This window comes from Bufo gargarizans, chromosome 2 (assembly GCF_014858855.1).
Source record: "Bufo gargarizans isolate SCDJY-AF-19 chromosome 2, ASM1485885v1, whole genome shotgun sequence".
Lineage (NCBI taxonomy): Eukaryota > Metazoa > Chordata > Amphibia > Anura > Bufonidae > Bufo > Bufo gargarizans.
In genome coordinates, this window is record NC_058081.1 from 187,291,976 (window position 1) to 187,316,437 (window position 24,462).

At 43.5% G+C, this 24,462-nt stretch overlaps 1 protein-coding gene and 2 non-coding genes across 3 annotated transcripts; 1 reads left to right on the forward strand and 2 right to left on the reverse strand.

Annotated features, from left to right (window-relative positions):
• Positions 1-6,177: 6,177 nt before the first annotated feature.
• Positions 6,178-6,251, reverse strand: TRNAI-AAU. Its single transcript has one exon. It is a non-coding gene; the product is annotated as a tRNA-Ile (tRNA).
• A 212-nt stretch (positions 6,252-6,463) lies between these two features.
• TRNAD-GUC lies at positions 6,464-6,535 on the reverse strand. Its single transcript has one exon. It is a non-coding gene; the product is annotated as a tRNA-Asp (tRNA).
• Positions 6,536-6,764: 229 nt separating this feature from the next.
• LOC122927683 (endonuclease 8-like 1) lies at positions 6,765-22,572 on the forward strand. The gene is made up of 10 exons (XM_044279769.1): positions 6,765-6,838; positions 8,807-9,230; positions 11,429-11,548; positions 11,637-11,700; positions 14,793-14,892; positions 14,988-15,112; positions 15,232-15,259; positions 18,979-19,028; positions 20,367-20,772; positions 22,300-22,572. The coding sequence occupies exons 2-10, from the start codon at positions 8,809-8,811 to the stop codon at positions 22,326-22,328; spliced, it is 1,344 nt and encodes a 447-aa protein (XP_044135704.1). The 5' UTR covers positions 6,765-6,838; positions 8,807-8,808; the 3' UTR covers positions 22,329-22,572.
• The last annotated feature ends 1,890 nt before the right edge of the window (positions 22,573-24,462 follow it).

Genomic DNA, 24,462 nt, shown 5'->3' on the forward strand with positions numbered 1-24,462 from the left:
ATGGATCGGATCCGCAAAACACATACGGATGTCTGAATGGAGCCTGACAGGGGGGTGATCACCCCATATACACTCCCTGATCACCCCCCTTTCATTGATCACCCCCCTGTCATTGATCACCCCCCTGTAAGGCTCCATTCAGACGTCCGTATGTGTTTTACGGATCCACGCATCCATGGATCGGATCCGCAAAACACATACGGACGTCTGAATGGAGCCTTACAGGGGGGTGATCACCCCATATAGACTCCCTGATCACCCCCCTGTCATTGATCACCCTCCTGTAAGTCTCATATTCCACTAACTTGTGTCAAAAAATAAAATCTCACATGAACTCACCATACCCCTCACGGAATCCAAATGCGTAAAAATTTTAGACATTTATATTCCAGACTTCTTCTCACGCTTTAGGGCCCCTAAAATGCCAGGTCAGTATAAATGCCCCACATGTGACCCCATTTCGGAAAGAAGACACCCCAAGGTATTCCGTGAGGGGCATATTGAGTCCATGAAAGATTTAAATTTCTGTCCCAAGTTAGCGGAAAGGGAGACTTTGTGAGAAAAAAATAAATAAAAAATTTCCGCTAACTTGTGCCAAAAAAAATAATTTTTTGATGAACTCGCCATGCCCCTCATTGAATACCTTGAGGTGTCTTCTTTCCAAAATGGGGTCACATGTGGGGTATTTATACTGCCCTGGCTTTTTAGGGGCCCTAAAGCATGAGAAGAAGTCTGGGATCCAAATGTCTAAAAATGCCCTCCTAAAAGGAATTTGAGCCCCTTTGCGTATCTAGGCTGAAAAAAAGTGTCACACATGTGGTATCGCCGTACTCAGGAGAAGTTGGGGAATGTGGTTTGGGGTGTCATTTTACATATACCCATGCTGGGTGAGATAAATATCTTGGTCAAATGCCAACTTTGTATAAAAAAATGGGAAAAGTTCTCTTTTGCCAAGATATTTCTCTCACCCAGCATGGGTATATGTAAAAAGACACCCCAAAACACATTCCCCAACTTCTCCTGAGTACGGCGATACCAGATGTGTGACACTTTTTTGCAGCCTAGGTGGGCAAAGGGGCCCACATTCCAAAGAGCACCTTTCGGATTTCACCGGGCATTTTTTACAGATTTTGATTTCAAACTACTTCTCACACATTTGGGCCCCTAAAATGCCAGGGCAGTATAACTACCCCACAAGTGACCCCATTTTGGAAAGAAGACACCCCAAGGTATTTCATGATGGGCATAGTGAGTTCATGGAAGTTTTTATTTTTTGTCACAAGTTAGTGGAATATGAGACTTTGTAAGAAAAAAAATAAAAATCATCATTTTCCGCTAACTTGTGACAAAAAATAAAAAGTTCTATGAACTCACTATGCCAATCAGCGAATACCTTAGGGTGTCTACTTTCCAAAATGGGGTCATTTTTGGGGTTTTTCTACTGTCTGGGCATTGTAGAACCTCAGGAAACATGACAGGTGCTCAGAAAGTCAGAGCTGCTTCAAAAAGCGGAAATTCACATTTTTGTACCATAGTTTGTAAACGCTATAACTTTTACCCAAACCCTTTATTTTTTACCCAAACATTTTTATTAATCAAAGACATGTAGAACAATAAATTTAGCGAAAAATGTATATATGGATGTCGTTTGAAAGTGAAAAATGTCATTTTTTGCAAAAGTTTTGTTAAATTTCGATTAATAACAAAAAAAGTAAAAATGTCAGCAGCAATGAAATACCACCAAATGAAAGCTCTATTAGTGAGAAGAAAAGGAGGTAAAATCCATTTGGGTGGTAAGTTGTATGACCGAGCAATAAACGGAGAAAGTAGTGTAGTGCAGAATTGTAAAAAGTGGCCTGGTCATTAAGGGGGTTTCAGCTAGGGGGTTTGAAGTGGTTATCGGAACACGGAGCACGCACACAGGGCTTTTATTGTTATAGATTGTGTTTGAGGGAATCAATGGTACAAGTTATCTCTTATAATAAAGCCCTGTGTGCGTGCTCAGGGCTGCGTGTCTGCTGATAATTTAACTGCTCATGCGCGGCGAGCCAACCAATCATCACACGGCGCTCGACACACCGCCCGCACCTGCACGCCACCCCTCGCATTTTATGGTGTGTTCTCTACGTCAGAGCGCCGCCATTACTGTCCGTGCATCACAGAGCCTCACAGTCCCAGCACTCTCATCCACAGACAGCAGCCACTGCCAGCAGTCTCAGCCACCAGTTGCTGCCAGCCGTCTCAGCCATAAGTCAGTGCCACAGCCACCAGTCACAGTGCCAGCAGTCTCAGCCACAGCCAGCTGTCTCAGCCCACAGTCAGTGCCACAGCCACCAGTCACAGTGCCAGCAGTCTAAGCCATCAGTCAGTACCACAGCCACCAGTCACAGTGCCAGCAGTCTCAGCCACCAGTCACAGTGTCAGCCATCAGTCAGTGCCACCAGTCACAGTGCCAGCAGTCTCAGCCACCAGTCAGTACCACAGCCACCGGTCACAGTGCCAGCAGTCTCAGCCACCAGTCAGTGGAACCAGTCACAGTGTCAGCCATCAGTCAGTGCCACCAGTCACAGTACCAGCAGTCTCAGCCACCAGTCACAGTGTCAGCCATCAGTAAGTGCCACCAGTCACAATGCCAGCAGTCTCAGCCACCAGTCAGTGGAACCAGTCACAGTGTCAGCCATCAGTCTGTGCCACCAGTCACAGTACCAGCAGTCTCAGCCACCAGTCACAGTGTCAGCCATCAGTCAGTGCCACCAGTCACAGTGCCAGCAGTCTCAGCCACCAGTCAGTGCCACCAGTCACAGTGCCAGCAGTCTCAGCCACCATTTAATATAGACTGTTCCTACTGATGTTTATGCACTACTGTTCTAGTGCCCGTTATTGTAACGGGCTTAATGTCTAGTCCCACATACTGTTTTACCTCATAGTGATGATACATGTGAGGAGAAGCGCAGTCATACAGCTCTCCTTCCACCTCCATATCACACATACTGTTTTACCTCATAGTGATCATACACAAGAAGCACAGTCATACATCTCTCCTTCCACCACCATATCACACATACTGTTTTACCTCATAGTGATGATACATGTAAGGAGAAGCGCAGTCATACAGCCCTCCTTCCACCTCCATATCACACATACTGGTTTACCTCATAGTGATGATACATGTGAGGAGAAGCACAGTCATACAGCCCTCCTTCCACCTCCATATCACACATACTGTTTTACCTCATAGTGATCATACACAAGAAGCACAGTCATACAGCTCTCCTTCCACCTCCGTATCACACATACTGGTTTACCTCATAGTGATCATACACAAGAAGCACAGTCATACAGCTCTCCTTCCACCACCATATCACACATACTGTTTTACCTCATAGTGATGATACATGTGAGGAGAAGCGCAGTCATACAGCTCTCCTTCCACCACCATATCACACATACTGTTTTACCTCATAGTGATGATACATGTGAGGAGAAGCACAGTCATACAGCTCTCCTTCCACCACCATATCACACATACTGTTTTACCTCATAGTGATGATACATGTGAGGAGAAGCGCAGTCATACAGCCCTCCTTCCACCACCATATCACACATACTGTTTTACCTCATAGTGATGATACATGTGAGGAGAAGCACAGTCATACAGCCCTCCTTCCACCACCATATCACACATACTGGTTTACCTCATAGTGATGATACATGTGAGGAGAAGCGCAGTCATACATCTCTCCTTCCACCTTCATATCACACATACTGGTTTACCTCATAGTGATGATACATGTGAGGAGAAGCACAGTCATACAGCCCTCCTTCCACCACCATATCACACATACTGTTTTACCTCATAGTGATGATACATGTGAGGAGAAGAACAGTCATACAGCCCTCCTTCCACCACCATATCACACATACTGTTTTACCTCATAGTGATGATACATGTGAGGAGAAGCACAGTCATACAGCCCTCCTTCCACCACCATATCACACATACTGTTTTACCTCATAGTGATGATACATGTGAGGAGAAGCGCAGTCATACAGCCCTCCTTCCACCACCATATCACACATACTGTTTTACCTCATAGTGATGATACATGTGAGGAGAAGCACAGTCATACAGCCCTCCTTCCACCACCATATCACACATACTGGTTTACCTCATAGTGATGATACATGTGAGGAGAAGCGCAGTCATACAGCTCTCCTTCCACCACTCATATCACACATACTGGTTTACCTCATAGTGATGATACATGTGAGGAGAAGCACAGTCATACAGCCCTCCTTCCACCACCATATCACACATACTGTTTTACCTCATAGTGATGATACATGTGAGGAGAAGCACAGTCATACAGCCCTCCTTCCACCACCATATCACACATACTGGTTTACCTCATAGTGATGATACATGTGAGGAGAAGCACAGTCATACAGCCCTCCTTCCACCTACCATATCACACATACTGTTTTACCTCATAGTGATGATACATGTGAGGAGAAGCACAGTCATACAGCCCTCCTTCCACCACCATATAACACATACTGTTTTACCTCATAGTGATGATACATGTGAGGAGAAGCACAGTCATACAGCCCTCCTTCCACCACCATATCACACATACTGTTTTACCTCATAGTGATGATACATGTGAGGAGAAGCACAGTCATACAGCCCTCCTTCCACCACCATATCACACATACTGTTTTACCTCATAGTGATGATACATGTGAGGAGAAGCACAGTCATACAGCCCTCCTTCCACCACCATATAACACATACTGGTTTACCTCATAGTGATGATACATGTGAGGAGAAGCACAGTCATACAGCTCTCCTTCCACCACCATATCACACATACTGGTTTACCTCATAGTGATGATACATGTGAGGAGAAGCACAGTCATACAGCTCTCCTTCCACCACCACATCACACATACTGTTTTACCTCATAGTGATGATACATGTGAGGAGAAGCGCAGTCATACATCTCTCCTTCCCCCTCCATATCACACATACTGTTTTACCTCATAGTGATGATACATGTGAGGAGAAGCGCAGTCATACATCTCTCCTTCCACCACCATATCACACATACTGTTTTACCTCATAGTGATGATACATGTGAGGAGAAGCGCAGTCATACATCTCTCCTTCCACCTTCATATCGCACATACTGTTTTACCTCATAGTGATGATACATGTGAGGAGAAGCGCAGTCATACATCTCTCCTTCCACCTTCATATCACACATACTGTTTTACCTCATAGTGATGATACATGTGAGGAGAAGCGCAGTCATACAGCTCTCCTTCCACCTTCATATCACACATACTGTTTTACCTCATAGTGATGATACATGTGAGGAGAAGCGCAGTCATACATCTCTCCTTCCACCTTCATATCACACATACTGTTTTACCTCATAGTGATGATACATGTGAGGAGAAGCGCAGTCATACAGCTCTCCTTCCACCACCATATCACACATACTGTTTTACCTCATAGTCATAATACATGTGAGAAGCAGAGTCATACATCTCTCCTTCCACCTCCATATCACAAATGCCTTCAAATAATAGCATAAATGTGTAGAGAGAGGGAAAAAATAAGTGTGAAGCCTCCCCGTCAGGAAACCCCGGTCTCCCATTACTTACCACTATACTAACCAGGACTGGCCTTGGCCAATTTGGAAATAAAACCAGACTTATACCTCTATAGATAAGACCTGTCAAAAAAAAATATATTAAAGGTAGTATTAAAAGTAGCATACCATAACAGAAAGTATATGAATTTGGTATGGTTCTAATCGTACCTGCGCACAGAATAAGGTTGTCGTGTCATTTTTATCCCACAGTCAACGTAAACACACAGCCCAAAAAAAACATTGTGTGTTGTTGTTGTTTTTTTTCAATTTTAACACACATCATTTTTTCCTGTTTTCCACTACAAGCTATGGTAAATTAAATGGTGCCATTAAAACGCACAACTTGTTCCGCAAACCAAAAACCTTTAAAAGGCTTTGTGGACGGAAAAGTACAAAAAGATAGCGCTTAAAAGCTGGAGGGGAGAAAACCACCCAAAAATTAGCCTGGTCCTAAAGGATTAAAAAAAAACTCAGCTTTGCTTTTGGATGCTGGAATTGAGTTTCACAATAAAACATGTGGCCCGTACGGGGATCGAACCCGCGACCTTGGCGTTATTAGCACCACGCTCTAACCAACTGAGCTAACCGGCCATGTATCAGGGCAGTTTTCTTATGGAAATTATACTGAGACACCCATTATCCCATAACAGTCCTTGTAATAATATGGTTTCTGCTGCACTTATAACACGTGACACTCAAAAGATATGACATTTATAACTTCTTATTATGGATATCATATCACGAAAGTGTGATTATTATTTCTTGACTAAATCAGACTTTTTGGGGGGAAGAAAATATGTAGCCTCCCCGTCGGGGAATCGAACCCCGGTCTCCCGCGTGACAGGCGGGGATACTTACCACTATACTAACGAGGAGCTGCTATACGAAAAACGGGATCACCACCCTTCTCATGTGTACTCCTGTGTGTTCCAGAGGCGATACAAGTGTCACTGAATGACAATGGAATGTGCGAGAAATCCCAACATCTCGTACACACAGCACTCTCATCATCCCACACAACCACGTGCAGCACACCAGCTACAAACTTCAAGTTCCAACATGCACAGCGATTTAGGCCCCGCCTCCTCAACTTAATAAGCCAATCAGCGGTGAGTAGGGCGTTTCCGGGTGAAGTGTTGTGGAAGAAGATATCAGGGAGCGCAGTGATAACCGCTCAGGTTGGTGAGGTACCCGTCCGGGTAACTATCGGGTATGATGAGGGGAGGCATCAGAGAGAGTGTGCCATGCTGGGTGCAGGGCGTATATAGCCGCATGGCACTGAGCGGCGGTACCGCATCGTGCTGCTTACATAACCTGCGCTATGGGGCTGCACGGGTCATGCAGGGACATGCCTGTGGTACTGAATGTCTGCTGCCAGATGCCATTTCTAATTTTTCTCTGCAACAAAATCCAGAACTCCTGTATATGGCATATAGTGTGAGATACAGGTGGGCTTGGCAAGGCTTGGCTGCCAACCATGGGTGCCCCTGGCATCCCCTGCTGCAGGCCAACAGTGGGCAGTATGGGGTCTGACTCTGGACAGCCTGGGCTTGCGCCATCTACAGGCTGTTATGTCCGGTGCTGGACCAGTGTGAACAACTGTTGAGTAGTGTTGAGTAAACTTGTGTTTTAAGTTTGGCTTCTAAAGTTCGGGTTATCGAAGAATTGCGTTATGGATTCCGCTACCACGGACCATAAGTTATGGTCTGTGGTAGCGGAATCCATAACGCGATTCTTTAATAACCCAAACTTTAGACGCCAAACCTAAAACACAAGTTTGCTCAACACTACTGTTGAGCAGAGGTTCTGAGAGTAAGTAAGTATGTTCACACTGCGAAAACCCGCCATGAAAATGAGTCGCAATCCAAGCGCCTCAACAGATTCCCAAATAACGCTTCCATGTGTACATGGTGGTGTTTTTTCTGCATCAGAAGTGGCATGTTACTTCTCTGAAGCACATTTTAGCTGCGTTCCCCGTTGGAAGCAATGGAGAGGGTCTAAAGTTCCTAGCAGTTTTTTGTGGATTTTTGGAGGCATTTCCACCGTCAAAAAAACATGCCGCTCGGCAGATTTTCTCAGTGTGAACATAACCTCTGTTCTGATATTGATGGCCAATCCTAAAGCCACCAGTTCATCCGCCAGCTATCTCTCCTGGCTTCCTCCTACATGTTTGCGTTGTCCGAACATGTCTATGCATGCTATGGGGAGAGCGGAGAAGGCCTCTGCCAGAAACTTCTGGAGGTGTCTTGTCTCCCGGGAGAACATCTCCTTTTGGCACCCGAAATCACCTGTCTGGGTAGAGTCAGGAGCTCTCGACAAATTCTAATGTATATGGTGGCCATCAATGATAAAAGCCTGGATAACCTCTTAAATCACTATTGTCCCGTGATGCCAAGTGTCAGCTGGGCGTTCCTTAAAGGGGGTTGCCAGCTTATCACAATTTTTTAAAAATTGCTGTAGACAGCGGTATAGGTTTCTTGTGATGTTATAGGGAAATCTGCCCCAATGTCCTCCTCCGTGAAGTCCTGTCCCTTGTCTCAGTCCAGTCTCTTCCCTGCTGTTCTGGAACATGGCTGCTGACGGAGGGACACGTGACCAGACCTGTCTATTAAATAACCCTGCACATACATGTAGTGCTGTGCACATTGCTATACAGTACAGGATGCTGATGGACGGGCTCTGGTCATGTGCCCCTCCATTGGAGGCCGTCCAGTCAGTAATGTACCACCCACATCTGGGCAGGTTCTCTCATCATGTCATATGAGGAGATGGCTACAGCACTTTTGGGAAAATTGGGATCAGTTGTACAGAAAAAAGAAACACTCGGATTAGCAACCTGGGTAGCACATCACATGACGCGAAGGAGAGGGTCTGGGTGGGTGCCAAAGCTTCAGGACCCTTCACTGGATAAGGAACACCCAGTGGACACCACACTGCAGGTGGGTTGTTACAGTGAGGTTTCATTGATGATGCTACTACTTGGAGCATCCACAAAGGTATGCTGTGCATTGGTTTCCAGGTTGCTAGCACTTCCAGAGGTAATATGACTGGGATTCCAGCAAGCACATAAAGCAGTCTCGGTGTATGAGCCGAGGTGACCCAGTCCTGCATTCCAGATGTTATAACCTGCTTCCTGTACATTTCAGACATGCCAGAAGGTCCAGAGCTTCACTTTGCCGGTCTCTATGTTAATAAAGTATGTGATGGATTGCGTTTCGGAGGTAAGGTGGAGAAGTCAGCAGTCAGCAAAAATCCGGAAGTGCCGTTCAGCTGTCCGGAGTACACCATCCATGCTGTGTCTCGGGGAAAAGAGGTGAAGCTGATCCTCACGCCTGTGGCAGATGGCGCTGACGTGGCCTGCATTGTCTTCAGATTTGGCATGTCTGGAAGTTTCAAGCTCACCACAGAGGAAGAACTCCCCAAGCACGCTCACCTGCGCTTCTACACCCTGGATGCTCCCCGGCAAGTTCTATCCTTTGTGGATCCACGACGCTTTGGAAGCTGGGTGTATAACGGCACTTGGCAGCTGGAGCGTGGGCCTTGTGTGATGACTGAGTATGACACGTTCAGGTGAATATTCGTGATGTTTGTGACGGTTATAATTTTTTTTTTTTCTTGTAGCCCCTCTAGGAGGCTACAATGTCCACTAATGTTTTTTAGAGAATATTACTATACTACCATAAGGAGTATAATAATTCTATAATTGCTGATATCCTATGTTGGCCTGTCACCTGCTGCCCAACATAGGAACTGCAGGTCTTTACACTGAAATATTGAACGGCATCCCCGATCGCCACACGGGGATGCTGTTAACCTGGAAGCACGTGTAATATCCAGGTTCTCTAAAAACAGCTCTTTAAACACATTTGGTTTTCATCACCAATGGGAAAGGTTTCAAAGTAGGATAACTTAGCTTCAGCTTTCTCTCACTATAGTCTGTAATTCTGATTTGTGCAGGTAGACTTCCAGAGATCCTGCTGTGTTACTTCTTCTCTGTCCTTCAGTACTTTTGAATACTCTTATGGACAGTTCCTCCAGATACTTTATCCATTAACTGACAGCAGAGTGGTACAAGTCTACTGTGGCTTTTGACTATAGACTTGGGGCCCTTGCACACGACCGTATGCTCTCCGAGACATACGGTCCGTGAGCATGCCATATGTCCCGCAGCGGTATTGATTGTGCGCACGGGAGCGCACAGCATCATAGATTACAATGATGCTGTGCACGTCGGGACAATAGCCCCACGGGCAGGCCGACTTCCACAGCATCTTTGTAATCTATGATGCTGTGCGCTCCCATGCGCACAATCAATGCCGGGACATATGGCATGCTCACGGACCATATGTCTCAGAGGACATATGGTCGTGTGCAAGGGCCCTTACACTAGGCATAGTCAGGGCAACACTAGAGGGCAAAGCTAAGATAGCAGCCACTGGACTGCGTACCTTCAAGAGCCAGTGTTTCCTGGTATTGGCTGGGACCTGTCTGTCCAGCTAATGGAGATCCTCAACTGATGTACGTGGCCCCGCACGTCCCTTGTAACCTGTCCCTACAGGAGTATGAGCTTTTATTCTGGCAGGTTTTGCTCCTGCAAGTGTAGTAGAAGTGAAGCTTCACTATTAGGCTACTTTCACACTTGCGTTCGGAGCGGATCCGTCTGGTATCTGCACAGACGGATCCGCACCTATAATGCAAACGCTTAGATACGTTCAGAACGGATCCGTTTGCATTACCATGAAGAAAAAAAAAACAACAAAAAAAAATATATATATGTTTTTTCTTCATGGTAATGCAAACGGATCCGTTTTGACTTTACATTGAAAGTCAATGGGGGATGGATCCGTTTGAAAATTGAGCCATATAGTGTCAAATTCAAACGGATCCGTCCCAATTGACTTCCATTGTAAGTCTGGATGGATCCGTTTGCCTCCGCACAGCCAGGCGGACACCCGAACGCTGCAAGCAGCGTTCGGGTGTCCGCCTGCGGAGCGGAGGACAGACAGAGCCATACTGATGCATTCTGAGCGGATCCGCATCCACTCAGAATGCATTAGGGCTGGACGGATCCGTTCGGGGCCGCTTGTGAGAGCCTTTAAACGGAACTCACAAGCGGAGCCCCGAACGCTAGTGTGAAAGTAGCCTTAAGTGCGCTCTGCATTGAGCTGCTTCATAGCTCCTCCCCTATGTTCTGAGTGACAGCTGTAGCATCCAACCCTCAGAGCACAACAGCTGTCATGCAGAGGGCAGGGGCTGTAAAGCAGCTTAATGGGCTCCAACAGATCGTGGGACAAACCCTTGGGCTCCTGACAGGTGATTTACATATCAATTCGATTTTTATAAGAATATCACACAGAGCATAAACAGTGGGATCATTTTAAACACCCCATGGAGACTGATGTGCACATATAAATATCACTATAGCTTTAATCCTGGTGACAGAATCCCTTTAACAGTGAAGCTCCACCTAAAGTGCAGGGTCTGGCAGAATAAAAGTTCATGTTCACACTACTCCTGATAGTAAAGGCTGCACAAAAGGTATTATACAGCTCTCCCCAGACCCTACCTAGAGCTGTCAGCAGTTTAGCAAGGTCAGAACTGCTGACGGATTCCCTTTAAATCACCTAGTATTCTAATTCTGTGTGTTGTCTAGATCATACAAAAAAACAGATAGTAACCGCAGCACGGTGCAAAATTATTTGAAAAGGTGGACAACCTTTACTCCAATACACTCTGTGTGTTGTCTGATATTTATTTTTGCCATACAGGGAGAACGTATTAAAACACTTGTCTGCGAAGCTATTTGACAAACCGATTTGTGAGCTCATGTTGAACCAGAAATATTTCAATGGGATTGGCAACTACTTGCGATCAGAGATCCTGCATCGGTCGGTATAATCGAAGCTTTACACTTTAGGACTCTTCCCTGTTACAATGTGCTCCTATAACTAACCTCTCTGTATCTTCCGTGGTCAGGCTGAAGATTCCTCCATTTACCCCAGCACGTGCTGTCCTGGAAAGTGTGACCAATCAAAGCCAGGTCAGAGATGGGCACTAAAAATCTGATCTAGCAGAATGTTTGGAATATACACCACCTATAGGCTCATGTTTTTTTTTTTTTTTTGCTGAGGCCTGTACTGAACTTATTTTTCAACATAAAACCACAGCATTTTCCTGCAGCAGCTACTAGGGGGAGCTCAGTGCAAAGAGATTGTTTGAGCTTCCATTGAGTTAAAGGACATGGACACTTTTATAAAAAAAAATATAATTTTTTTTATTTTTATTTTTTTGTGTGGAGAAAATAATTTCTCCAATTGGTTCATGGACCATTTTTCTGCAGACATAACCCTTCCATGCCATGGTCCTTAGGGACCGCTTTATGGAAGGGGCTCTCTCTCTGCACCTCCCATACAAGCAGTCTCATTCTCCCCCCCCCCCCCATTCAGGATGGCCGACTACGCAACAATCCCCCCCCCCCCTCCCCCCAGGATGGTAAGCAATGCAACAAGCCCCCCCTTCTTAGGGACCGCTGCATGAAGGAGATACCCATCGGGTAAACTGAAGGAGGGAGCTCCCTACCCCATCAGGCTGCTGTGGCAGTCCCGATGGTTACCATGGCAACCGAACGCCTTCACAGGCATCCGGATTGGCATGGTATAGCTGAGCCTTATCAGGCTTAATGTGAATGACAATACTTTGCAGTACACTATACAGTCTATTGTAGCGGCATCAGACCCACTGGATCTTCAAGAACCAAGTGGGTCTGAGTCAAAAAGTGTAAAAAATAAATAAAAAATCTAACTTCTTCCTATATCCGCACATATAATTGGGTAAAAATGTAAAAAAACACAAAACATGTTTTGTATCGCCGCATCCGTAACGATCTGATCTATAAAAGGGATCGCATACTTTTACCGCACGGTGAACGCCATAAAAACAGAAAAGAAACTATGATTGAATTGTAATTTTGCCCACCGCACTTCCCATAAAATGGTATAAAAAGTGATCAGAAGAGTCATATGTACCCCAAAATAGTACCAATCAAACCGTCATCTCATCCCGCAAAAATTGAGAATCTACCTAAAGACAATCGCCCAAAAAATAAAAAAAATTATGGTTTCATGGTCTTATTGTGTAAAACCAAAATATATATAAAAAAAAAAAAAAAAAAAACGACATATTGCCACACCCATAACAACCTGCTCTAGAAAAATATCACATGACCTAATCCGTCTGGTGAACACTGTAAAAACTAAATGAAATAAATTGTGCCAAAAAGCCTTTTTTTTTTTTTTTATCACCTTACGACACAAAAAGTGTAATACCAAGTGATCAAAAAGTCATATGTGCCACAAAATGGTACCAATCAAACAATCATCTCATCCCGCAAAAAATAAGACCCTACCTAAGACAATCGCCCCCCCCAAAAAAAAAAAAAAAAATGGCTTTCGGAAAATGGAAGCACAAAAACATGATTTTCTTTTTCAAAAACTTTTTTTATTGTGTAAATTTTGTTTGGTACCCAAAGTTCGGGCTTGGGATCGGTGTTCTGTGGATTGTATTATTTTCCCTTATAACATGGTTATAAGGGAAAATAATAGCATTCTGAATACAGAATGCATAGTACAATAGGGCTGGAGGGGTTAAAAAATAAATAAATAATTTAACTCACCTTAATCCACTTGATCGTGCAGCCGGCATCTCTTCTGTCTTCTTTCTTTGCTTTGTGCAGGAACAGGACCTGTGGTGACGTCACTCCGGTCATCACATGGTCCATTACATGATCCATCACCATGGTAAAAGATCATATGATGACCGGAGTGACGTCACCACAGGTCCTGTTCCTGCCCAAAGCAAAGAAAGAAGACAGAAGGAGATGGCGGCTTCGCGATCAAGTGGATTAAGGTGAGTTAAATTATTTTTTTAAAAATTTTAACCCCTCCAGCGCTATTTTACTATGCATTCTGTATTCAGAATGCTATTATTTTCCCTTATAACCATGTTATAAGGGAAAATAATAATGATCGGGTCGCCATCCCGATCGTCTCCTAGCAACCGTGCGTGAAAATCGCACCGCATCCGCACTTGCTTGCGGATGCTTGCGATTTTCATGCAACCCCATTCATTTCTATGGGGCCTGCGTTACGTGAAAAATGCACAAAATAGAGCATGCTGCGATTTTCACGCAACGCACAAGTGATGGGTGAAAATCACCGCTCATGTGAACAGCCCCATAGAAATGAATGGGTCGGGATTCAATGCCGGTGCAGTACGTTCCACTCGCGCATCGCATCCGTGCGGAATACTCGCCCGTGTAAAAGGGGCCTCAGACTCGCCATGTTGTGGATTGAAATGAAATCTTACTACCAAGTTACTTGCAGGTTCCAGCAGCCTGTATGTATGTATGTATGTAAGTAGCTGCTAGCTGTGCTATGTAACAGGATGTGGGGGGGGCAGCAGAGCTTGTGCTGGTGCATGTGAAATCCACAGGAGATGACCGCAGTCAGCAAAACTTATAGAAGGCTGATACTTTTATCATGTACTGAAGTGAAGCAGGAGACATAGCGCTGCATGGGGGAGTATATTTGAGTATTCTGGTATGAATGCATTTACAGCTATAGTGTTAAGCACGAGCACATATTACACTTTTTCTAACATAAGTCATGTAAATTCGGTGAGGTGATAATAATTCGGAAGCGTGATATTCATTTATTTATTTTATTTTTAATTAGAAAATGTTTCCACTTATTAAAAAAATCATTAGGAATGTCATTGTGTGTGTGTAGGGGGGGGGGCTATAATATTTGTGTATATTTATTAAGACTAAAAAAAGGCCACAAAAATGGCAGAAAATGGATAAAACCAGCCTTGTGTGCTCCTGGCCTCGCCGATTAATAGAAGATAAGTTGCTATGGATGATATTGATCTGACGCTGATTATTATGTTCGGAGCACAGTACTGGGGTACAGGGAGCCCCCAGTATCGGTCTCTGTATTATTTAGTTCTTGAGATCTTCTGCCCGTTATTAGCTGCACTTCATTATGGAGACTGAGGGGATAACACGATATTGCCGGAATCCCCCTTTACCTTTTCTGTGGGATAGATATTCACTGGTACGCGCTGTTGTTTCAGAACGGAGACCTTTCTCTTAGTAAGAAAATCAAGATCAAGAAAGAAAATCCTGACTTTTTACAGCTCTGTAACTCTGTGCCTTTGGAGGTCATTCATCTGGGTAGGAATTTGCTTTAACGAGGTTCTGATCCAAACCATGTGGATATATGCAATGGTATCGGGCCCCCTTTATCTACCTGTTATTCTTTCTGTCAGCGGAACAAGGTTATAACCCTGCGCATACACACGACTATACTGTCCTGATGCAGTGGATGCAGTGTTACAACGCCCCAGGAATGAAATCTCTGAGAGACAGCAATGGGAGGACCGTCTGGTTCCAGGTGAGACATAAGATGTGTGCAGGCTAACTTATGTTTGTAGCAAGGGGAATTTAAGTTGATGCTATTAACTTTTGGGTTCTGATATTATTTTTTATAAATTTTTATTTTTTTTTTTGCAGGGAGAACCAGGCCCACTTGCTCCAAAGGGTAACTTTCTCTTACTGGTTGTCTCATCTGTTTCTCAAAAAAAAAAAAAACTGTAGTGAGATTGATGGCAAATTCTCTTTTTAAAGAGCACCTGTCAGCAGGATCAATATTATTATACCATGTATGATATCTGGTAGGGTTGCTCCTGCTGATTAATATGAAAATCTGTTGTGGTATTCTAGAGAAAAAAATACTTTTTTTTTTTTTTTTTTTTTTTTTTTTTTTTTTTTTTAAATACAAATGAGGGCTTCAGTGCACCAAGTGGTGTGGCCAGCACTGGAAAGCTGACTGCACTCGAGCCCTCATTTGCTTAACCCCCTTCCTGACCAGCACTGTACATGTACGGCACTGGTCGGGGCTTTGAAGATGGCACCTGCTGAGGAGCACAGCGGAGACAGTAGCCTCCAGGTTCCTGCTGTTTCATACAGCAAAGACCCAGGGCTAATGTCTGTGATCAGCGATAACGACGATCAGACATTTCAACCCCTCAGATGCCATGGTCAGTTGTGACCATGGCATCTGAAGTGGCTTTTTCATGGGGTCCAAATGGCTCCCACGTGTTCAGGGCCGTCTTTACCAAGGGGCAGCTGCTCGGGGCCCAGTTGCTCCTGGGGGGCCCAAGGCAGCTGCCTCTTGAGCCCTGCTAGCCACTGCCCCGGGTGTCAGGCTGTCAGCTACACAGAGGGTGCTGCCATGCCTGCCGGCACTGAGTCCAGGCATCGTACTGTTAGAGCTGTGAATGTGATCTAGGACCTTAGATGACATCATCACCATGTGACCAGTAATCTAGCAATATTACTGGTCACATGGGTATGAGGTCATCACAGGTCCTAACAGAAGTGTTGCAGGAGAAGTTTGGAGCTTTTTTTGTGAAGATTACATCAGAAAAAGGTGACAGGGGCTGTTATGCTAATATACTGTAAACTACTGTATAGTGGGGTGCTCTATACTGTGGGGGGCTGTATACTGTGGGTGCTGTATAGTGTGGAGTGCTATACTGCTGTACTGTATAGTGGGGGGGGCTGTATAGTGTGGGGTGCTGTATCGTGTATAGTTTGGGGTGCTGTATACGGTGAGGTGCTATACTGTGAGGTGTTGTATACTGTGGGGTGCTGTATACTGTGGGCTGCTATACTGCTCTACTATATACTGTGGGGTGCTATACTGCATACTGTGGGGTGCTGGGGTGCACTGTAACACTAGGGTGAGCCGAGCCCTGGTCTCCTTCCTGCAGAGCGGTGCCCACTTCGAGCCTGAGCCTAGAGCACTGATCCTGAGCCGCTGGAGTCTTCAGAACTGCCTTTCCAAGTATTTACAGTGGATTTTCTGTGTATGTGTTGTGGTGGAGGGCGTGATTGCCTGTTAAGGTGTGGAAAGGCAGGATACAGGGGGCCCAAGTAAATTTTTGCCCAGGGTCTAATGAATATTAAAGACGGCCCTGCACGTGTTTTATTCTCTGTAGTAGACTTGTTTCCTTTTAAGGATCTGAGGCTACTACAGCAGTAGCTCTGATGGAGCCCTGCCACCTGCAGGCCTCCATAGGAACACAATAGAACTGCCATAGGCTGCAATGTTCATTTATTGCAGTCTAAATGGACGAGCGAGCTAACAGTCACTTGTTAAAGTCCCCCCCCTTTCCCAAGAATGTTTGTTTGTCTCTTAAGAAAAAGTGACCGAAAAGTCATAAACGCTCCAAAATTGTATCAATAAAAACTACAAATCGCCACTAAAAATGAGCCCTCACACAGCTCAGTAGACAAAGCTATGAAAAAGTTGTGGATGTCAGAATGTGTAAGGCCTGTAGGTAGGGACAGACTGTGAGCCCTGACCTAGAACCTAGTCGCTTTTCCTTCCTACTTGCAGTACAAGTCCTAGGTAGCAAGACCGCAACTGGTTGACTGTCCCTATACTACTAAGTTGCAGACACACAAACGCCAAGAGGCAAAACCACACAAAAACGGGGTCATACGTAAATGGGTCAGAACTAGACAGGCTACGCCGTACCAAATGAGAGACAGAGTGTTCAGAACAAGCAATCTCAGAGCACAAAAATGCAGCTAGTGAGTCAAAAGGCCAGGAAGGAAACAGTCAGAAACACTAGCACACAGGAATAGAGCAGCTGAGCAATCGGCCCCCTGCTAGTCTCCTCCAGCACACGCCAGCTGTGGGGAGGAACACTGCATTGCATCCTGTTACTAAGGATGCTGTATCGTCACCAGGAGGCCTGGCTTGGCGGCGCGTCTCTGCTGGCGCGGTTGTGTTGACGGTGGAGATTGCGCCGCTAGAGACAGGTGAGTTTGTGATAATATGGTGATGCAAAGAGATTTTTTTATTTTTTTTCCAGTTTTTATTTTGTATGGAAAACACAAGAAAAACTATGTAATTGTGGTAATCGTACTGACCCAGAGAATGAAGGTAACAAAGTAGATTTTACTGCATAGGGAAAGCAGTATAAAACTGGCGGAATTACTTCCCCCCCCCCCCCCCCCCCAGCTTCCCACTGTATGGTATACAATATTAAATTGTGTCATTAGAAACTTCTGGCTCTGGAAAGGCAGGGTTAAAGAATAGGGGGTCATTTATCTTACAGAAATACACCTAAATTAGGCGTATTTCTGGCGCATACTATGCTGCAGAGGTCCTTTGTGCCGCAATCTGCGACTTCTGCCCACTAACGCCGGATCTAAAGTGGGCGGGGAAGGGGACAGGCCGATCTCATTCACCATTTTCTACACCTGTTTCAGGTGTAGAAAAAGGTCTAAATGTAAGACAGCTCGGAAGCGGTCTTGCATTTAGAACTGGCTCTGGATGCGCCGAAGCTACGGAGAGGCCGGTGGTTCTTCATAACTTTGGAACCACTGCCAGGTATGGGGATTATTAAGACCGGCGTCTAAAACGCAGGTCTTAGTAAATGTGCCCCCAAGTCTCTCTTTATTTTTATTTTTATTTTTTTTCCTCGTGAACACCGCAAAGGATTTTTACAAGTCAGGTATCATTTAATCAGCAGGATCAACTCTACCAGGCAGTATGCCTTGTTTAATGGCGTTGATCCTTCTGACCGGTGCTCTTTAAAGCCTAGATGCACATTTTTTGTTACAATTTTATTAGTGGTCTTGATATAACGAAATCCTACCAGGGTGTATACGGCTTCTATGTGTCAGATAAATCCTATGTAGTCTGATCCTGCAGTCATGTGTTACTTTTCCACCTTCTCCCTCATTTACTCACTGTAGAAGAGGGGGGCAGATAGAACGATGTACATAAGATAAGACTGTAAGATCAGACCACAAACCATATGTTTGAACAAAGGCATATGTGTTAAATTTGCTGTTTTAATCTTTTTCTTAGCTTCATTTTTTTCATTTATATTTTGTTGTATAAAATTAGTCCCAATCAAGGCTCTGTTCACATTTAGTGCTGTATTATCACCGGTCAGGTGCTGTATTATACACACAGATTTCTTGTTCTACACACCAACTATTGGTCTGATTGAACAGAAACTGGTCAGATAATCTGTCGGTGTAATGCAGCCCTTACTTTGTGGTTTCCAATTATAACAGAAACCACAATGTATTGTGGAATTATTCATTCAATAAAGGTCACCGACAGACCCCATTATAACGGGGTCAGGTACTGCTGAAGTGTCCATTGTTTATACAGGAAATATAGCGCTGTATGCATTGTCAATCCTTTGACTTTATAAAAATTTTGAATTTTAGGGAAGAAAGCACGAAACAAACGCAAATCTGTGAATATCAAACCAGTCAAGGTACTATTTTATGGAAAGGGTTGTGTCATCCCAAACACTGGTGGCTAGGATATGCCCCCACTGTCTGATAACTGGAGATGACACAACCCCTTTAACTCAAAATATTTTATACATGTATGTTTTTATAGGGAAATTTCTGTTTTTCAGCAATTCAATCCCAGCTGATCAATACCAGATTATCAGATATTCTGAATTATCATAAAATTATAGAAAAGTAACCTGTAAAGATAGAGAAAGGAATCCAAAAGTAATAATGTTAACGTGAAGTGTGCTGATAGAACTGTCCGATCTCCATATAACATTGCTGGATTGCTGTACTTAAAGGTGTGTTATTCAGGCTTCAGATATTGATGACCTGTCTTCAGGGTAGGTAGGTCATCACTAGAGAAGCTAGCTTCGGATGCTACATTTGAAGCAGCTTCGCAAAAAAATTTGTCATAATACTGTACGTTGATTTGTCTCCTTACAGTATTAGAATGTATGGGCTCCGATGAGCTGAAGAAAGTTATTCATGAAGTTGTGTGAGACTTTGTTGAATAACCGGTAATTTCTTGTTACAGTTAAAAACCAATTCAAAACTTTGAACCGAACTCTGCCTTGGTTCCGAGTTTTTTTTACTGTAATAATCAATTACCGAAGTTATTCAACGATGCCAATACAAACAGGCTGCACACCCCTTTAAATAGGCATAGTCATTTCAGCAATCTTTGCATAAATCGATAGTACAAACAAATTTAAGAAACTTGCTGTATATTTAAATATCTGAGAAAATCTTCTCCTGCCTCAACACTGATCATTTACACTCCATTCATAACTAAAACCTGTGTTGAAAGATTAGATCGGCTCACTTATGAATCTGGGTACATAAGTCAATGGAGAGAGAGGAAGGAGCTGCAGATTGGGGGGAGAGCCAGAGACACACGCACAGAGATGCTACTGCAGTTTCTATTTCACTGGCTTCACAGCCACTCTGCACCGTTTTGCTGTATAATGCACTCCATGCTGCTGCTGTTTATGAGGTGGTACTACAGATCGACAAGAGACAGGGATCTCCTCTTCTCCATGTGCTGTGTATAGGAGACATCATTGCAGCTAATTTTCACTTATTGGCTCGGGACAACTAATATTTAGTGATGGAGCCTGTAGAGGGAGACTGGTGGAAAATGCAGAATAATAATGTTGTATTACAATATTCCTATATTCTAAATGAATCTTTACCGTGCTTAGATGATAACAAGGAAAGATCTTGATTGAACACTTGTTTGCTTTTTGTCTGAGAAAAAAATAAAGTCTAAATGAAAGAAGTGTCTTAACTGGAAATAATTATTTGCCATATAGGTTGAGCCTAATGCAACTAAAAGGAAATCTACAAGGGGCAAATTGACAGCTGTGAAGAAAGAGTGCAAAGAAGTGAAGGTTGAAGCAGGAGAGGAAACTGCTGTAAAAAGAAAAAGGGCCAAAATGACTGAAGATACAACTGAAGACGCTAAAATGAGAAATAAAGGCGAGCAAGGAAAGAGGTTACCGAGAGGAAAGAAAGCTGTAGACCCGGAAGTGAAGGTCAGTAGGCGACAGTCCCACCAAAGCCCAATGCCAAAGACTCCGTCAAGAAGAGGAAAAGCTATAAAACAAGAGAAAGAAGATGTGCCTACACCTAACCCCAGGCCGAGGAGGCTCAGGTCTGATGTGGGCAACCAGCCAATGGACTCGCCGAAGTTGAAGCCTAGAACAAGAAGAAAATCTGGTGAGCCAAATGTCTGATTTCATTAGGTTGCAAGTATATGATTTCTGTCCTCTGAGAGTTGGAGAGAACTTTAAACGCATATAGGTAATAACTGTGTCCACTGAAGTCAGTCATTTTTGTTCTTCTACAAATAAGTTCACCTGCGAATACACTACACTTTTGATTTTTCTTATTTTTGCTAAAGCTAAAAAATACTAATATAGGATTCAAAATATACCAGTTTATGGTATGTTCACATGGCGGATTTAAATGTATTGTATAACGCACATTTGGTTTTTTTTTCCCCCACACTTTTTTTTTTTTTTTTTTTTTTTTACCAATGTACCAATGGGTGTCAATACAAAACTGTTTCAACTTGTGGTATTTGGAGCAGATCCGTGCCGAAAACCAAAGCAAAAAAGCACTGACATGTATAGAAAGGTTTGTTTAGTTTTTTTTTGAGCCTTTCTTTTCATTCCAAAGAGAGATTGTAGAGTGGATTGTGCCACAACATACGGCATGCTGCTGCTTCTTTTTTCTATGCTTCTTTTTTCCACTTGGAAAGTGGTGCTGCTCCCATTGACATATATGGGAGTCTGTTTTGATGCTCCTAAATCATCGGTAAAAAAAAACCTCTTTATGAACTGACCCTTGTACACTAGTATATACTGAAACAAATAATACTGACTGATTATGGGAGAACTCTGCTGACTATATGAGGGAACTCCGTGTTTAATGGGCTGCTGTGTATGTACAGCAACTAGCTACCAGGCACCACTGAAGGGGGTTGCAAGAGGTGGGTGTGCTTACGGATTTGCTTTAAAGGGGTTGTCTTATAAAAACAAAACAGCAAAAAAGTACTTTAACATTAAAAAATTAAATTAAACAATACTCCCCTGTTTTATCATCTGCTGCTCTAGCTCTGACTATGGTGATCCCCAGACCAGAGAGGGAAAACTGGCAAGAACCATCGGATCAGCAGTGCTGGAGATGCAAGTGATTAAACACGGGTGTATTTTGTGTGTGTATATATTATTTTTTTATTTTTGTTTCAACAACTTTCCTGCTGTTAGGCCAACTTCTATGAAATCCTGAAAGACTTTCCAGCAAGTGTATTACTACAAGTCCCAGCACATACTGCCATTCAGAGTCTCACAGTCAAGTAAAAGGTGCCTTGTGTCCCAGATTTTGTGGGCTTTATTTACACAATAGAAGCTGCTGTAAAAGTGAAATACGGAGCTGACTACACTGCAACCTTGGAAGTGTGTAATGACAGAAGGCAGCAATATGAGACAAGCAGACTGTCTGACTAGTGCAGAATCATGTTTCTCATCCACAGCCAGCACTGATCAAGTTTCTCATTCACAGGGAGCACCGATCAGAGCACAGAGCTTCAAGCTCATAGTCCCTTCACAATTACTGCTTGTTAGTTCTGATAAGCTTGCCTCTAATGATTGTCAACCAATCTGTAAAATATGATAATAGTACAAGGTACTACATATACCGTGTATATATTTTTAATTTTCTATGTATTCTTTATATCCCCAGCTGTACGTGCTGCAGAGAAAAAGTCATGAACGCCTACTAGAAGCCTGTTTATGAGAGAAACGTGCTGCTCGTGTTTTATGCAGATGCACTGCTGATTTTTAAACCAGCTTGGTCCTTCAGAAAGAAAAAGTAATCAGTTTTTTTGTTTTGTTCTTTTTTAAGTGTGATTTCTGTTATTGTTAAAATATCAAATTTTATATTGAAATGTATTTTTATAACCACACTATCTACACCTTAAACCTTTTTCAATAAAATAAATATAGTTTTAATCTTTATACAGTTTCATTATGTGGATTTACTGGCAGGACACATCTCTTTTGTACTACAATTTAGAGTGCTGCTCTGCTTTTTATTTTTATATTCTGGGCAAGCTTTTTCCCTTTGGAGCTAGCACCCATCTTCAAATATATATGTAATATATGTATATATGTATATGTGTGTGTGTATGTATATACACAGTACAGACCAAAAGTTTGGACACACCTTCTCATTCAAAGAGTTTTCTTTATTTTCATGACTATGAAAATTGTAGATTCACACTGAATGCATCAAAACTATGAATGAACACATGTGGAATTATATACATAACAAAAAAGTGTGAAACAACTGAAAATATGTCATATTCTAGGTTCTTCAAAGTAGCCACCTTTTGCTTTGATTACTGCTTTGCACACTCTTGGCATTCTCTTGATGAGCTTCAAGAGGTAGTCACCTGAAATGGTCTTCCAACAGTCTTGAAGGAGTTCCCAGAGATGCTTAGCACTTGTTGGCCCTTTTGCCTTCACTCTGCGGTCCAGCTCACCCCAAACCATCTCGATTGGGTTCAGGTCCGGTGACTGTGGAGCCCAGGTCATCTGGCACTACACCCCATCACTCTCCTTCATGGTCAAATAGCCCTTACACAGCCTGGAGGTGTGTTTGGGGTCATTGTGCTGTTGAAAAATAAATGATGGTCCAACTAGACCAAACCGGATGGAATAGCATGCCGCTGCAAGATGCTGTGGTAGCCATGCTGGTTCAGTATGCCTTCAATTTTGAATAAATCCCCAACAGTGTCACCAGCAAAGCACCCCCACACCATCACACCTCCTCCTCCATGCTTCACGGTGGGAACCAGGCATGTAGAGTCCATCCGTTCACCTTTTCTGCATCGCACAAAGACACGGTGGTTGGAACCAAAGATCTCAAATTTGGACTCATCAGACCAAAGCACAGATTTCCACTGGTCTAATGTCCATTCCTTGTGTTCTTTAGCCCAAACAAGTCTCTTCTGCTTGTTGCCTGTCCTTAGCAGTGGTTTCCTAGCAGGTATTCTACCATGAAGGCCTGATTCACACAGTCTCCTCTTAACAGTTCTAGAGATGTCTGCTGCTAGAACTCTGTGTGGCATTGACCTGGTCTCTAATCTGAGCTGCTGTTAACCTACGATTTCTGAAGCTGGTGACTCGGATGAACTTATCCTCCGCAGCAGAGGTGACTCTTTGTCTTCCTTTCCTGGGGCGGTCCGCATGTGAGCCAGTTTCTTTGTAGCGCTTGATGGTTTTTGTGACTGCACTTGGGGAAACTTTCAAAGTTTTCCCAATTTTTCAGACTGACTGACTGACCTTCATTTCTTAAAGTAATGATGGCCACTCGTTTTTCTTTACTTAGCTGCTTTTTTCTTGCCATAATACAAATTCTAACAGTCTATTCAGTAGGACTATCAGCTGTGTATCCACCTGACTTCTCCACAACGCAACTGATGGTCCCAACCCCATTTATAAGGCAAGAAATCCCACTTATTAAACCTGACAAGGGCACACCTGTGAAGTGAAAACCATTTCAGGTGACTACCTCTTGAAGCTCATCAAGAGAATGCCAAGAGTGTGCAAAGCAGTAATCAAAGCAAAAGGTGGCTACTTTGAAGAACCTAGAATATGACATATTTTCAGTTGTTTCACACTTTTTTATGTATATAATTCCACATGTGTTAATTCATAGTTTTGATGTATGTGTATAAAATTATATATATTTATATATAGATAAACATCCCTTAGGTTACAATATTCATTGGTTCCAGGACAACCATTGTATGTTGAAACCATTGTAAGTTGACCGGTTCCAAAGCCCCAAAATGTCATCCAAGATGAGAGAAAATTAAGATTTAAGAAAAATAAGCAGATA

What these genes read in the sequence shown, in the direction of transcription:
- LOC122927683 (XM_044279769.1), top strand. Translation starts at nt 8,809, where the DNA reads ATGCCAGAAGGTCCAGAGCTTCACTTTGCCGGTCTCTATGTTAATAAA. An exon ending in GTGTGACCAATCAAAGCCAG is followed by an intron (nt 11,701 to 14,792) that starts GTCAGAGATGGG and finishes CTGTTGTTTCAG; the next exon opens with AACGGAGACCTTTCTCTTAG. An exon ending in TTTGGAGGTCATTCATCTGG is followed by an intron (nt 14,893 to 14,987) that starts GTAGGAATTTGC and finishes TCTTTCTGTCAG; the next exon opens with CGGAACAAGGTTATAACCCT.